The sequence below is a fragment of the Telmatherina bonti genome (genome assembly GCF_933228915.1).
Source record: "Telmatherina bonti genome assembly, chromosome: 9".
Lineage (NCBI taxonomy): Eukaryota > Metazoa > Chordata > Actinopteri > Atheriniformes > Telmatherinidae > Telmatherina > Telmatherina bonti.
In genome coordinates, this window is record NC_136627.1 from 39525185 (window position 1) to 39540927 (window position 15743).

Consider the following 15743-nt stretch of genomic DNA (forward strand, 5'->3'; position numbering starts at 1 on the left):
TTGGACCGGTGGTCCTGATGGACACGTTGGACAAGTGGTTCTGATGGACAGGCGGTCCTTATTAACACGTTGGACAGGTGGTCCTGATGGACACGTTGGACAGGTGGTCCTGTTGGACAGGTGGTCCTGATGGACAGACGGTCCTGATGATCACATTGGACAGGCGGTCCTGATGGACAGGTAGTCCTGATTAACACGTTGGACAGGTGGTCCTGATGGACATGTTGGACAAGTGGTTCTGATGGACAGGTGGTCCTGATGAACAGGTTGGACAGGCCGTCCTGTTGGACAGGTGGTCCTGATGGACATGTTGGACAACTGGTCCTGATGGAGACGTTGGACAGGCGGTCCTGATGAACACGTTGGACAGGCGGTCACGTTTGACAAGCGGTTCTGATGGACAGGTGGTCCTGATGGAGACGTTGGACAGCCGGTCCTGTTGGACAGCCGGTCCTGTTTGACAAGCGGTTCTGATGGACAGGCGGTCCTGATGGATAGGTGGTCCTCCAGGGAGGATAGGTAGACCAGGTCCTCCTGGAGGGACAGGTATGTTACGCGGAACGTATCAGACCAGATGATCGACACTTAATGATTGATATCGGTTTGTCTCGTTGCGTTTGAGAAAACTGGAAGAACAGAAAGACGTGGACATTTTTTATTTGAACCAGTAAAGACACAAAGTTCTGGATCCGGTTCTGATCCAGTCTTCCACTGGGTCCAGACCCAGTGGGTCAGACCTCCTACAGTTCTGGGCTCCGGACGCTGTCCTCCACCCTCCTCCTGATGTGAGGCAGGACGGCCTCCCTGTAGAATGTCTCCAGCTTGGACAGCGTGTCCTCCCACAGCTGAGGGTCAAAGGTCACGGGGACGACGGCGGTCTCCTTCAGAGTGAAGACAACGAGCTCGGCCCGGTCCAGGCCCGTCACCGCCAGCTGACACTGGATCTGGGTGTGGTAGCAGTGGGACGTCTTCAGACGGTAGGACGGAGGCTGCCAGGATGACACAGGAGCATGTCAGAACCGATCCGAGACAGACGGCCTCCTGGTTTTCAGGATCCTGGTCTTACCTGATCCAGGACCGGCCCGTCCTGGAGCTGCAAACAGAAGGCTGGGTCGTCCCTGCAGGCGTCCTCCAGGTACCGGTGCCGGTGTTTGAAGGGACACTTTACCTCCAAGCAGAGCAGCCATTGGCCGGTCTGTCCATCCGTCACGATGCCGTCCGGACTGGCAGCCAACCAGGGTCGCTGGGCGTCCAGGAAGAGACCGCAGTCCCGGACCAGGACCGGTCGGCCCAACGCTGCCGACTTCAGCTGCTGCAGCAGGAAGTTTAATAAAATATTCTTCTCAGTTTCTCTAAAAATGTGAAATTTTACACAGTTTTTATCAACATTAATTTCATCATAATTTTTTAAACTATTTAAATTAGTTCTTCAAGCATTGCTTCTTAAAAAAATATTTTCGGAAGTTTTCAAAAGAATTTTTATTTTTACATTTTTCATTTTGTAAAATTGAGATTTTAAAATATTTTTTATCAAATTTCAAGAAAAATTATCGGTTTTCTGACAGACTTAAAATTTTACATTTTTTTCTTAATTTTTTTAAAATATATTTTCTTTACATTTTATTTAGATTTTTATTTTGGAAGCATCGTGTAACGTCCCACTTGGTTCTGATCCTAAGAACTTTGCTGTGGAACCGGAGTCTTCAGCTTCTTTCAGGCTGATGAAGACGGAACCCACCTGGTACCGTCGGACTGCCTCCGCCTCCATCCGGACCCCCCAGCTCATGGCTCTGGTCTGGACTTTGGGCCCATCGCCTGTGGAGTCAAGCAGGTGCGTTAGTTCTGACCAGAACCAGCAGGTCCAGGTGATTGGACAGGGCCTACCTGTGATTGCAGCCAGGTAGGAAGGGGGCGGGGCTTTGCTCTTTCCGTTTGCGAAGCGGCTGTGAGCAATGCTGTGGGCCACCGAGGCCGTGATCCGGTTCTTCCGCCAGGCAAACCAATCCTGGTTCAGTCTCTGTCCGCGGGTCAGAACCTCCACCTGCTCCACCAAACATCTGTCTAGGTGGACCCCCAGGTCTAGAGGGACCTGCTCAGGTCTGGGAGGAGCTCCATCTCCTTGTGCTGCTTCTTGAGGAGGATCTGGATCCACTCTGGCTGCTCCAGGACCTGGTCTAGCTGGAGGACAAGTCTCACCGCTGTTCTGGTTCTCCTTGACCATCTCTGTGACGATCCTGGTCTGAAGTGGATTTCCAGTTCCAGGTCTAGTCCTCTGGGTTGGGCTGCTGGTTCCAGCTGCAGGTCTAGCTTCTGGAGCTCGGATGGATGGGTGGTACCAGACCTGCGGGAAGACTGTTTTCTTGGAAGAAGTGGTATTTGAAGAGGTCTTATTGGTATTTTCCTTCTCCTGAACTATGTTGATGTCGTTCCTGGTCTGAAGGAGGTCTGCAGCTCCATGTCTAGTCCTCTGGGCGTCCCTGGTTCTGGCTGAAGGTCCACCTCCTGGAGCGTGAATTGAGGAGTGGTACTTGACCTGAGGCAGGACTAGACTTGGGGCCGGTCCGGCCCCTGAAGTCTGTTTAGTGTTTTGGTTCTGCATGTTCATGAGGCCTGGTGGAGTCCAGACAGGAACAGGAAGAAGAACTGGTTGGTGATGTCAAACCAAAACAATATGACAGTTCCTGAGATTTTACTTTGTAAGAAATAAGTACTTCCGGTTTGAAAACGTCACCTTAATGGTTGAATTTTTGATAAAGAAAATCCAAGAGTGTGACATCATCAAATTTAAGTTTTGGTAAATAAAAAAAAAAGAAAAAAAGCTAGGCTTTTATTTTGAAGTTGCTAACCGGATGATGTTCTGCTGGTTCGCGAGAATATTTTCCTCCAGGTTTGACCTCGGAGTTTTGCTTCCAGATAAATTCTGCAGGTGCCAGAACCGGTCCCAGAACCAGGTCCACGCTGGTCTGGACCAGCAAAACCAGGTGGGCTCGGCTTGGACCGGACCTATCAACATGAACGCACTTCCGGTTCTTTACGCGCGTGACCAAAACGGATCAACATTAGGCCGAATTTCTCGTAAAGGTTCGGCTCTCTGAGGCCTAAAGGTTCTGATTCTGGTTAAACGTCCAGGAACTCGGACCGGAACACGCGAAGTTCCGTCTAGTCGTTCTGGTACCGAATCTCGGAGGTAAGCGCGAGACTGTCTCCAGACGTCGCCGCCCTCATTATCCAATGGGTCGGAACCGAACCGAGGTGTTCAGAACGGAACCGAGGTGCGTTTCAGTCCAACTCCTGTCGAGTTCCGCGTCAGACTGAGAAGAAATGAAAGTTGTGATGAGTCATCAGCACGTGACGCTTCCTCATCATGTGATCAATAACTGGATCAGGTTTCAGACTGAAAACAAAACCTCTGATGACGTAGAAACAGAAAAAGGATCGATTCAAATGAAAACAATCAATCAGGGACTGATCAGGGATCAATAATGGCCGCATTCAGGTCGAAGTCTTCGCTGGAGGCGAGGGTTCGATTCCCACTTATAGGAAAGTTTATTGGCGAATTTTCAAAGTTCAGAACTCATCAAAACTGATCAGAACATTTTGTCATCAAACTAATCGATTGATGTCAGACTTTACTGTGACATCATCACCTCCACCCATTTCCTGCCCAGCGACCTGTCAATCATTCTCATCTCAGAAAGGTCAGCCAGTCAGATCTCCGCATTTATTCAGTTCCAGAGGTCTACAGGGGGTCTAGAGGGTCTACAGGGGGTCTAGGAGGTCTAGAGGGGGTCTAGGAGGTCTACAGGGGGTCTAGAAGGTCTACAGGGGGTCTAGAGGGTCTACAGGGGGTCTAGAGGGTCTACAGGGGGTCTAGGAGGTCTACAGGGGGTCTAGAGGGTCTACAGGGGGTCTAGGAGGTCTACAGGGGGTCTAGAGGGTCTACAGGGGGTCTAGAGGGTCTACAGGGGGTCTAGAAGGTCTACAGGGGGTCTAGAGGGTCTACAGGGGGTCTAGAGGGTCTACAGGGGGTCTAGGAGGTCTACAGGGGGTCTAGAGGGTCTACAGGGTTTCTACAGGGGGTCGGTCCAAACAGACCAGAGTCCGTACTGATGTGGAAAAATAGCAACGGATATCATGGTTGTCGTTGTTCTGGTTCTGCAGGTCACCATGCGGGTCTCTCAGGTCGGTACCGCCCTGTTCCTCGGTGATCTGGACTCGGCTCAGAATCGCACCATGTTGGTGACCCGGAACGTAACGCTGGTCGTCAACGCCAGCGGACTCCCAGACGTCTCGTACCCACCAGTCTGCGGGCTCCAGGTTTTACAAGTTCCGGTCCAGGACCGACCCGACGCCTCCCTCAGGGACTACTTCGACTTCGTGTCTGAACAGATCCAACAGAACCAGACGGGGACCACACTGGTCCACTGCACCGCTGGCAGGAGCAGGTCCCCGGCTCTAATAATGGCCCACCTGATGAGGTTCTGACTCAATTTAGACCCAGCTGATGGTACCGGTTCTACTCTGGTTCTGCTTACCGATGGTTCTGTTATGCGTGTCTGCAGGTCTGAAGGTCTCAGTCTCCGCCGCGCTTACGAACTCGTTCTGGAACAGCGACCATTTATCCGGCCCAACGCCGGGTTCTGGAGGCAGCTGATTGACTACGAGGTGGTTCTGTTGGGTTGGAACACGGTGAGGATGACGAGGACCAGCGCCGGGGTTCTGCCCGAGGCCCTGTCAAACCCGGACAACCCAAATGGCGCTGCAGCGTACTACATCAACGTCTGACGCAATACGTGTGGAACCAATCGGTCCGGACCACCCTGAACCGGACCGTTCCGTAACAACCAATCGGTCCGGACCACCCTGAACCGGACCGTTCCGTAACAACCAATCGGTCCGGACCACCCTGAACCGGACCGTTCCGTAACAACCAATGAGTGATCAGAAACGTTTCCTCTGATGCAACAATAAATCACCGGGCTGATGATGTCATCAAACTCCAGCTGTGTAGGATGAGGTCATCTGACGTCCAAACAAGCAGGTTCTTCCTGTCTGGACCGATCCGGACCCACGGCAGAGAGTCCGAACCTGCACCTGGGTCCGGTAGTCGGGTGGCGCCTCTGCGATGCTGCTTTCAGGAATTTAACCATAGAAGAAGAAACGCCTTAGTTACAGAGGGAGCGAGTCGTTTCTGTCCTCGGGTCCTCTATTGGGTCCAGACCGGACTAACTGAGACCGGACCAGACCAGAACCTGTGATCAGAAATGTTTCCGTTTAGAAAACAAACAAAAAGATACAAAACAAAACCGGTTTTATTAAGACATCAGCGGGAATGATCAGATCAGGGTCCATGTGGGTCCAGATGGGTCCATGTGGGTCCAGATGGGTCCATGTGGGTTCAGATGGGTCCATGTGGGTCTAGGTGGGTCCATGTGGGTCTAGGTGGGTGCATGTAGGCCCAGATGGGTCCAGATGGGTCTAGTCTGGGTCCTGGATCAGTACTGGAAGCTCCTCTTGGTCTGGATGTCGTCTAGGATCTGCTGCAGCTCCTCGTCCTCAAAGCGTCCCTCCAAACTGAAACGCAACCAGAACCAACCGTTATCACCTGCACAGGAACCTCTCTTAGGTAACCGGACCGAACCGGACCTAGCTGGACCGGACCGACCCACCTGGGGATCAGGGCTTTGGCCTCCTCAGCAGCTTCAGGACACAGATTTGCCAAACTGGCCAACTCGAACTTATGCAGCTTTTTCTGCAGGAGGAGACTGGAGACAAAGGGGACGGGTCAGAACCAGAACCGGACACTGGGTCTGCTGTGCAGCACAGACCTACCTGCGCACGGCGGTGATGGTCTCGCGGTTCTTGAAGCGGCTGAAGCGGGCCGTGTAGTTGAGGGTCTTCATGAAGACCTCGGACAGCTCCTGCTCGTCCTCGGCCGACTCGTTCTGCTGCTTGCGGTGCTCCAGCAGCATGTGGACCTCCGAGTTCAGCAGAGTCTCCGCGTTCTCGAACTCTGGACCAGAACAAGACCACATCAGATCACACACACCGCCGGGTTCTGCCGGGTCCCCATGTCCTTACGCTGCGGGCCAGAACCAGCAGAACCACGATGAAGATGGATCGATGGAACCATTACTTCTGTCCCGCCCACCACCTGTGCCTCCAGGTGACGCAGGTCTGTTTACTGGTCCCAGTATGTTTCAGCCCACTCCCTCCATCTGCACCATATGAACCCTGGTTCCCGGTCAGTCCCAACATCATGTCCTTTAGGAACATTAAGCTTAACAGTTTACTACTAACTCATTCTGAAACATCCAAACTTCTCTACACTGTAACATCCAAGCTGGACAGAATTTACCTCAAAAGGAAAACTAAATAAATAAAAGATTTTAACAAAGATCAAAGTCAAACTTGGCGAAGTTCAATCAGTGCATAGAAGAAAAAACCTTCAGAAGGAAATAGAAGAAAATAAAACTATCAATGAAACTGTAACTGGGGGGGGGGGGGGGGGGGGTAAAATAATCTGATGTCTGGTGATATACCTGACATAAGGGGGTTATAATATAAAATAGATTAGTTTCCTGAGTCATGGAGGGTCTAACTCCGAACATTCACACATTCAAGACTTTAGATCTGCATTCAATTTGTTTTTAAAAAGAGCAAAGTTGGGGTGACATTTCTGCAACACAACACCACACTGACACAGAGTTCATTATTTTTCTTCCTTCAGATCAACCTAAAAGTTATATCATCCCTCCCTTCCTACCATGAATATGTCTCCGACCAAAACGTCTGATGAGCGCGGCAGGAGAAAACGTCGTTCCCACAGTTGTCATTCATATTAAAGCATGGTAGATGTTAGGTCTCTGTTAGGGTAGATGTTATTTAAAATTTTAAAATGCGTTTCTTTTGCTTCGGGGAATTTCATATACATAGACCTAAATTTAATAATTGTGATTTGATCAGAAATATGTAAAATGTTTTTGTTTTGCTTTCCAGGAAATAAAGTTTCAATAAAGCATTTTCTGATTACGGAGTTATTCCATTTCGATCCAGAGGAGGAGTTCCCTGAACATACAGGGGGGGCTATAGTGTGATGCATCATTATGTTCCTCGTCAGGAATACCAGTTGTTTGGGAAGTGCATTGCAAATTCTACAAAATTCGGAGACAGGGGACTTAAAGTGATGTTTTATGCAAAAGTGTTCATAACTTATTAAATTTCCATCCATATCCATCAGGTCAGTCACCGACCATCCAGTTTCCATAGAATAATCTGTACGGATAACATTTTCCAGTACAGCAATATCTGTTTCTGGAACTGTGACAGCGCTGTAGGGAGCTTGTTAACATCGTAGTCACCAGTCAGCAGAAACTTCAAACCACCAACTTCGCTAAATAAGTAACTGGGGACACAATAAGGAAGGAGTTGCTGAATTTAAGCCGAGATTTTAACCAGTTTGTCTTCAAAGAACCATTAAGACAGTCAAAGGCAATAACCTTCAGACCACCATCCTTTACTTCTTTTACCATACAGCTTTTTTCAGATTACACGGTCTATTTATCCAAATGAAATTAAAATCTATTTGGTTGATAGTTTATTGTTTTATTTGGGATAGTAAGAAGGGTAGATACACCTCGACAGACTTTCCATTTTTGTCAGATAAATCCAGCCGGAGATTGAAAGGTGTCTTTGGAGCCATAGGTTTAATTTAGTTTTACAATTATTACGTTTATGATTGATTGGCTTAAATGTTGATCTTTGGTAAGATGGGTACCAGGTATTTGAGTTCTGATTTGACTGGAATGTGACATATTTCTTTAAGTGGTGAGTCATGAACAGCTAGGAGTTCACAGTGATTTATGTTTAAAGTTAGTCCTGAGGCTTTGGAGAATTTCTTGATTTTATGAATTGATATTGGAATTTGTTTTTCATCTTTTAAAAATAAAGTTGTCTCATCGGCTAGCTGGCTGATAATTATTTCTGTTCCAAGCACATTAAGTTTCTTCATGTCATTGCAGTTTTTAATGTAAATAACATTTCAGTAGCAAGAGTAAACAGGTATGGTGAGAACCCAACGGATTCCAACATTTATGTTAAAGTTTGGAGTTGTTCCATTTGGAAGGCTTGATGTTCTGATAGACCACTGATCAGGTTCCTGCATTTAATACCAAAGCCAAACTTCTGAGAAGAGGAAGTGAGTCAAACCCTTTATAGAAGTCCAGAGGAAAACCAGTGTGTTTAAACAGATCTCTGCAGTTCTGACCTTTAGGAAAGAGCAGCTGGGAAGCGTCTTCTTCTACGTCTCCGACATGCGGAGGAGCCGCTCCACTTCCGGCGGCCATGATGTCGAACCGGGACTACAGCACGGCCCGGGGAGTGCGGTTCCACTGGGTCCGGCGGGTTCTGGTTCCACTGGGTCCGGCGGATTCTGGTTCCACTGGGTCCGGCGGGTTCTGGTTCCACTGGGTCCGGCGGATTCTTGTTCCACTGGGTCCGGCGGGTTCTGGTTCCACTGGGTCCGGCGGGTTCTTGTTCCACTGAGTCCGGCAGGTTCTGGTTCCAGTGAGTCCGGCAGGTTCTGGTTCCGGACTGAGTCCAGCGGGTTCTGGTTCCGGTGGGTCCGGCGGGTTCTGGTGGAGTTCGGTGAGCGCGAGATTAAGCGGGAAGTTAAACACAGCAAACAGAGAAAGAAAGACTTCCGGCTGCGGCTTCTTCTGTGGTGTTTTACATGTTCTGCTGCCCTCCGCTGGCGGACTTTTCCACGGAGAACCGAGTTTTATTAGATTGTGTGAAACATTCAGTTAAGTCGTGACAGGAGTAAGTTATTAAAATATAAAATATAGGAATATCCTAGGAAATACATATTTTAAAATATAAAATATAAATAAAAGAAAAGAAAAAAATGCATAAATGAATAAATTAAAGTTTAATTCGTGTCTTTCAAAGAGCCTCGGGGCATAGCGCTCTCTAGCGGACACCAGGAACAAACACCCCGCACTTGTATCATTACTTGGACTTGGATGCAATCAGGTGATATTTATGTGACAGCTGGAGAAAATAAATAGACATTGAGTAAATAGAAGGGGAAAAGTGCTGCGTTGGCCGGGAATCGAACCCGGGTCAACTGCTTGGAAGGCAGCTATGCTAACCACTATACCACCAACGCTTTTTTGAGCGCCAGCGCAGATACATACTTCAGAGTACAGTCCATGCACCATTGAAGTCTAGTATGAGAAGTTGGCTGTTATATAACTGCTAGCCTTTTCACTTTTAATTGTTGTTTTTTTTTCTACAGTTATTCGGGGTTTTGTCAAATTTTCAATTCAGTCTTGTGACTGGACAAAGTGCGTGTCAGTTAGTTAGTTTAGTCCTTTTTGTGCGTAATGAACTGCAAACGGCGTCACCAGGCGACTGCGGTCAAACCAAGCGGCAACCTCCGGGGGTGAAAAGTGAAGCCAATGCCGAAGTGCAAAAAACTGCAGTTCCCCCTTGATCCACTGGAGGCTGCAAAACAGAGCAAATCCTCATAGACTCCCATGTTAAACAGACCAACTTCACGGCAGAAATGAACATGTTTACAACCTGGTTCAAAAATCAATTTTCGGTGTATAGGTCAGGTTTACCTTCATGATAACTGGGGGGGGGGGATTTTTTTTCTAACCCGCCCGTTTAAAAGTAATTTAATCTTGAAAGTCGGCATAATTATGGGCGTGTCCTTTTGGTTGACGTGTCAGAAGGGCAGTCAGCGTTAGCGCTGGTGGCTAGAGGCTTGCTACTTTTTGGCTAACGGGAAGACCTCCGCCTCGACCTCACATTAAATCCATACACTTCACTTCGGCTGTTTGACTGAACTTCACCCAACAGTTGTATCTGCGTGTTCACTTTAAATATATATTTAGGAAAATATGTCTTGCTCTGCCATTAGTTGCACCAACAGGCCGTCTAAGAAGTGTTTGGTCCAGTTTTTTGGGTGAGTGAAATGATATTTATATATTTAAATAACAGTTGTTTCTTTTGCACTAAACTTAATTAGCTTAACGTAGCTAGCTGGCTTACCACCCCTGTAACTTCAATTCAATTGAATTCAACTTTATTTATATAGCGTCAAATCACGGCAATGCCATCTCAAGACGCTTTACAGACAGAGGGGAAAACATAATGAAGGCCAATTCATAACAGCCTATATAAGGAAACCAACAGATTGAGTTGAGTCCAACTCAATCTCCCATCCTGAGCGAGCACACTGGCGACAGTGGGAAGGAAAAAACTCCCTTTTAACAGGAAGGAAACCTCCGGCAGAACCCGGCTCAGGACAGGCAGCCATCTGCCCCATCTGGGGGAAGAGGACAGAAAGACAACAGACAACAGGAACTGCTACTCCCGGCCAGGGAGACCGAGACAGGAGACATACATGTTAATGATGCAACACTGTTATTGGGGGGGATAAAAGAGTGAGATAAAGAGAAAGAAGCTCAGTGTATCAGGAAATGTCCCTCAGCAGTCTAAACCTATAGCAGCATAACTAAGGGATGCTAACCATCCCTAGTTATAGGACTTATCAAAAAGATAAGTCTTCAGCCTAGTCTTAAAGGTGGGGAGGGTGTCCTTGATTTTATTTATTTATATTTATTGTGATGGGTGCTTTAAGTTCAGATTTACTTTGAAGCACTTGAACGCCACCTGTCGAGCCCCTGCAGACTTGAGACGGACGCCCCCTTCGTCTAGCCTCAGTCTGATATCGGGAGGACTCGTGGTAAGTTGGCTTGTGCTGATCTCTACAGTGATCTTTGCATCATCGTGTTTTAAATATTTATTTTTTGTCTGTATGTATTCTGTTAAGTTATTAACTGCTGACGTAATGTGGTTGTGCTTTGTAAAAGGCTATATTACTCAGTAGCAACTTGTTAGCTTTGTGTGGCTAATGCTAGTAACTTGGCTGCGTAAAACAAGTGAGTTTTCTTTTTCAGTTGTGTCGATGCCGTGACTGTGGGAGCTGATGAGCCTTTTTATTTTTGTTTTGAACCAGGTATCTGTCCAGTATCTTAATACAAATGTTCATCCGTCTAGCCTCAGTCTGATATCGGGAGGACTCGTGTTGTGTCGATGCCGTGACTGTGGGAGCTGATGAGCCTTTTTATTTTTATGTTTTGAACCAGATGTGGTAATAAAGAAGCTGTGGATTCTAAGACTGGATACCTTCGTCATTTCACACAACACAGAGAAGAATAACCTAGCCGCTACATCTGCTTCCCTAACACTAACTGGGAGCTTATTCCATAAGAGAGGGGCCTGATAACCAAAGGCTCTGCCTCCTGTTCGGCTCTTTGAGACTCTAGGAACCACAAGTAAGCCTGCAGTCTGGGAACGAAGTACTCTACTTGGTATATAAGGAACTATGAGGTCTTTGATATATAGTGGTGCCTGGTTGTGGAGGGCTTTATATGTAAGGAGAAGGATTTTAAATTCTATTCTAGATTCAACAGGCAGCCAATGAAGAGAGGCTAAAACTGGAGAAATATGATCTCTCATGCTGGTTCTGGTCAGGACTCTGGCTGCAGAATTCTGGATCAGCTGAAGGCTTTTCAGGGCATATTTAGGACAGCCAAGTAATAGAGAGTTACAGTAATCTAGTCTCGAAGTAACAAAAGCGTGAACCAGTTTTTCTGCATCACTCCGAGACAGAATGTCCCTAATTTTGGCTATATTACGTAAATGAAAGAAGGCTGTTTTAGTAACCTGCTTAATATGTGGGCCAAAGGACAGGTCAGGGTCAAATATTACTCCAAGGTTTCTCACTGTAGCACTGGAAGCTAAAGTAATGCCATCCAGGTTCATTACAAAACTGGAAAATTTAGCTCTGAGTTTTTCAGATCCAAAGAGAATTACTTCAGTCTTATTTGAGTTTAAGAGGAGAAAATTTCTAGACATCCAAGTCTTTATGTCTATGAGACAATTTTGTAGCCTATCGGGCTGATTTGTTTCATCTGGTTTAAAGGATAAGTATATCTGAGTATCATCTGCATAACAATGAAAGTTTATTCCATGCTGTCTAATAATTTTGCCTAAAGGGAGCATATATAGCGTGAAGAGTACTGGTCCAAATACAGAACCTTGAGGAACTCCATGACTTACTGTAGTTTGGGAGGAGGACTTGTCATTTACATGAACAAACTGAAGTCTATCAGATAAATATGATTTAAACCAGCTTAACGCTGTACCTGACTAAATCCTGACTGGAACTCTTCAAATAAATTATTTCTGCTCAGGTGGGCATGTAGCTGAGCTGAAACTATTTTCTCCAGAATTTTGGACATAAACAGGAGGTTAGATATAGGTCTATAATTTGCTATCACTTCAGGATCCAGAGATTGCTTTTTAAGTAAAGGCTTGATTACAGCAGTTTTAAATGATTGTGGTACATATCCTGTCACTAAAGACATATTGATAAGATTTAGTAGTGATGTATTAATTAAAGGGAAAATGTCCTTAAAGAGGCTCGTTGGGAGAGGGTCTAAGATACAGGTGGATGGTTTAGATGAAGCTATTATTTTAGTTAATTCAGAGGGTTGGACAGGACAGAAACTATTTAGACACAAGTCAGATCCTGGTTCTAAGGATGCTTCAGAGACCACAACAGGCTCAACATTATAGGTAGAAGGAAGAGTATTGTGGATTTGATCTCTAATAGGATCAATTTTATTCCTGAAAAAATACATGAAATCATCACAGCTAAGTGAGAAAGGAATACATGGCTCCACAGCGCTCCGGCTCCTAGTAAGCCTGGCTACAGTGCTGAAAAGAAACCGGGGGTTGTTTTTGTTTTCCTCTATCAATGATGAATAATAAGCTGTTCTTGCCGTACGTAAGGCTTTTTTTGTATACAATTAAACTTTCTTTCCAGGTTAAGTGAGACTCCTCTAGTCCTGATGAACGCCATCTGTTTTCCAAACGCCTTGATGCCTGTTTTAGAGCTCGAAGCTGGGAATTAAACCAGGGAGCCTTCATAATCTTACCTAATTTCTTCTTCTTTAGGGGAGCAACATTATCCAAGGTTGTACGCATTGAAGCTGTTATAGTATCAGCATGTTGATCAATCTGAGCAGGAGTAAGGCTTAAAGGGGGACTCTCAGTCATGCTAACACATGGTAGATGTGAAAAAATTTATTCAATTGATTGTTTAAATTTTGTAATATTATTGTCTGATAAACATCTACTATAGTAGAATTTATTTTTGGTCAGTGAGTAATCAAATAAAGTGAATTCAAAGGTTAATAAGAAGTGATCGGACAAGACAGGGTTTTGAGGAAATACTTTGAGCTTATCAGTCTCAATACCAGATGTTAGAACCAGATCAAGAGTATGACCATGAGAGTGAGTGGCTCCATGGACATTTTGTGAAAACCCAGTTGAGTTTAGAATAGAGCTAAAGGAAATGTTTAAACTATAATTTTCATGGTCAACATGAATATTAAAATCACCTAGTACAATGACCTTATCAGTAGTCAGCACTAACTCAGACAAGAGATCAGAGAATTTGGTCAGAAACTCGGAGTAAGGTCCAGGTGGGCGATACACTAATGCTAAAAGGAGCGGTTTCTCTGAATTCCATTTTGGATGAGATAAATTTAATGTCAGGAATTCAAAGGATTTATAGTTAGTTTTGTGCTTAGGATTAATTAATAATTCTGACTTAAAAATAGCTGCAACACCTCCTCCTCTGCCTGTAGTTCTAGGAATGTGAAAGTTTAAATAGTTAGCTGGCGTAGCTTCATTAATACTAACATAATCCTCTTGCTGTAACCAGGTTTCCGTAAGACAGAATAAATCAATGTGGTGATCACCTATCAAGTCATTGACTAATAAAGACTTATTTGGGAGGGATCTAACATTCAGTAGGCCACACTTTATTGTCTTATTTTCAGATTTTATTAGATCCATTGTTTTTATTTTTATGAGGTTTTCACGATTAACCCCAGAAGTGTTTTTGTGTTGTTTAATTCTTACTGCTGGGGAGTTGTATAAGGTCAGAATTGGGTTTTGGGTGGGCGGCGGCAGGTGGGAAGCTGCAGAAAAGTGTGTAGGACTACAATTCTGCCTCCTGGTCCCAACCCTGAGTTGTCAATTTAGCTGACTAATAAAAGAGTCCATATTGCTAGATAAGAGAGCGGCTCCATCCAACGTGGGATGGATGCCATCTCTCCTAATAAGACCAGGCTTTCCCCAAAAAGCACTCCAATTATCTATAAAACCCACGTTGTTATCGGGACACCACCTAGACAACCAGCGGTTGAAGGATGACATGCGGCTAAACATGTCATCGCTGATTAAATTTGGCAAGGGACCAGAGAAAACTACGGAGTCCGACATGCTCTTGGCAAAGTTACACACCGAAGCAACATTAATTTTAGTGACCTCCGATTGGCGTAACCAGGTGTCGTTATCACCGACGTGAATTACAATCTTACGATATTTACGTTTAGCCTTAGCCAGCAGTTTCAAATACGATTCAACGTGGCCCGCTCTGGCCCCAGGAATGCATTTGACTATGGTCCCCGGTGTCTCTAGAGCCACGTTTCTGACTATGGAACTACCTATAATCAGGGTTTCTGCCTCAGCGGGTGTGTCGCCGAGCGGGGAAAATCTGTTAGAAACGTGAACAGGTCGGTGGTGGCCAGTGGGTTTTGGTTTGGGGCTACGCTTCCGCCTGACCGTCGTCCAGCCCGCCTCGGCTCCTGGCTGCGCGGGAACTGCTGAGGGACCGCTAGGTGGGCTAGCTGCCCTGGCTGGTAGCTCCGCACTGGCTAATGGGGGCTTGCTGACTAACTGCTTCCCTAACTGAGTGCGGAGCTGGGCTTCTAACTCACAGAGCCTCGCCTCCAAAGCTGCCAAGCTGCTACACTTAATACACCTACCGTTATCACTAAAGGAGGCGGAGGAGTAGCTAAACATCAGACACACCGAGCAAGAAAAGGCAGGGGACCGGGGTGTGGGAAGAGAGCTAGCAGCCATGCTAAAACCGAGTGCTTGAGCTGTTTAAGTCAAGTAAACAGAAAGCCTAAGATCCCAAAAATAAATGCAATATATAGAACAGTGGTTTGGGAAGATATTGTGCGCTAAAGTGAGTGGTTGGTTAACAATAGATAGAAGTTAGAAAGAAGTTAAAGGAGCCAACGGCTCGTAGCAATCCGCAGTGACACACGCTAGGGAAACAGGAAATGACACAATACGTTACTGCAACGTCAGCACGTCAGTAACCATAGACATCATGTAGATACGATGTCTATGCCCAGTAGCCACCTACTTCGTTTCATAGCGAAATTTCTTTATTTTTTGTTGCTGTTTTTACTTGTTATTGTTTTATTTTATTTATTTATTTATTTTTTGTCGTATTTAATCCTGCTCATTGTAGTACTTTGAGGTTTGGTTTCAAACTAAAAGTGCATTGTGAGTCATTATAAAAAATGTATTATTTATCATTAGTCTTAGGTTTTCATTTTCTAACAGTAAATTACATTGGAAACCCGTGACATAGTGGTTAGGATTTCTAAGCCAAAATTTTATGGAGGAAAATGAAGGTTTAAAATGTGAGCAAGTAGTACCGCCACAGGTTCAGAGGTGGCTGACAGCGTGTAAGTAGTTATAAGCGAACAGCGTCCGTTTCTGACTAAGCAATTACGTGCTTCACATCCATGAGGAATGATGCTGTGTCATCAGCCACATCTTTCTTGATGTGAGTATGA

General features: G+C 45.8%; 3 protein-coding genes across 4 annotated transcripts; 1 reads left to right on the top strand and 2 right to left on the bottom strand.

Moving 5' to 3' along the window:
* Positions 1-650: 650 nt before the first annotated feature.
* LOC306760378 (uncharacterized protein) lies at positions 651-3300 on the bottom strand. Of its 2 annotated transcripts, none has more exons than XM_079246196.1 (5): positions 2847-3300; positions 1885-2610; positions 1739-1815; positions 1067-1312; positions 651-989 (listed from the first exon to the last, which is right to left on the bottom strand). In XM_079246196.1, the coding sequence occupies exons 2-5, from the start codon at positions 2603-2605 to the stop codon at positions 741-743; spliced, it is 1293 nt and encodes a 430-aa protein (XP_079102322.1). In that variant the 5' UTR covers positions 2606-2610; positions 2847-3300; the 3' UTR covers positions 651-740. The 2 variants fall into 2 exon arrangements, with proteins under 2 accessions (XP_079102322.1, XP_079102323.1); XM_079246197.1 differs by having other exon boundaries at positions 3176-3289.
* On the top strand, positions 2614-4785 carry LOC306760379 (dual specificity protein phosphatase 18; the record flags this gene model as incomplete). The annotated part of the gene is made up of 3 exons (XM_079246198.1): positions 2614-2981; positions 4162-4478; positions 4563-4785. Exons 1-3 carry the CDS (start codon positions 2850-2852, stop codon positions 4783-4785), a joined length of 672 nt encoding a protein of 223 aa, XP_079102324.1. The 5' UTR covers positions 2614-2849.
* Positions 4786-4837: 52 nt separating this feature from the next.
* On the bottom strand, positions 4838-8683 carry polr2d (RNA polymerase II subunit D). The gene is made up of 4 exons (XM_079246199.1): positions 8267-8683; positions 5833-6013; positions 5670-5765; positions 4838-5574 (listed from the first exon to the last, which is right to left on the bottom strand). Exons 1-4 carry the CDS (start codon positions 8343-8345, stop codon positions 5496-5498), a joined length of 435 nt encoding a protein of 144 aa, XP_079102325.1. The 5' UTR covers positions 8346-8683; the 3' UTR covers positions 4838-5495.
* Positions 8684-15743: the final 7060 nt, after the last annotated feature.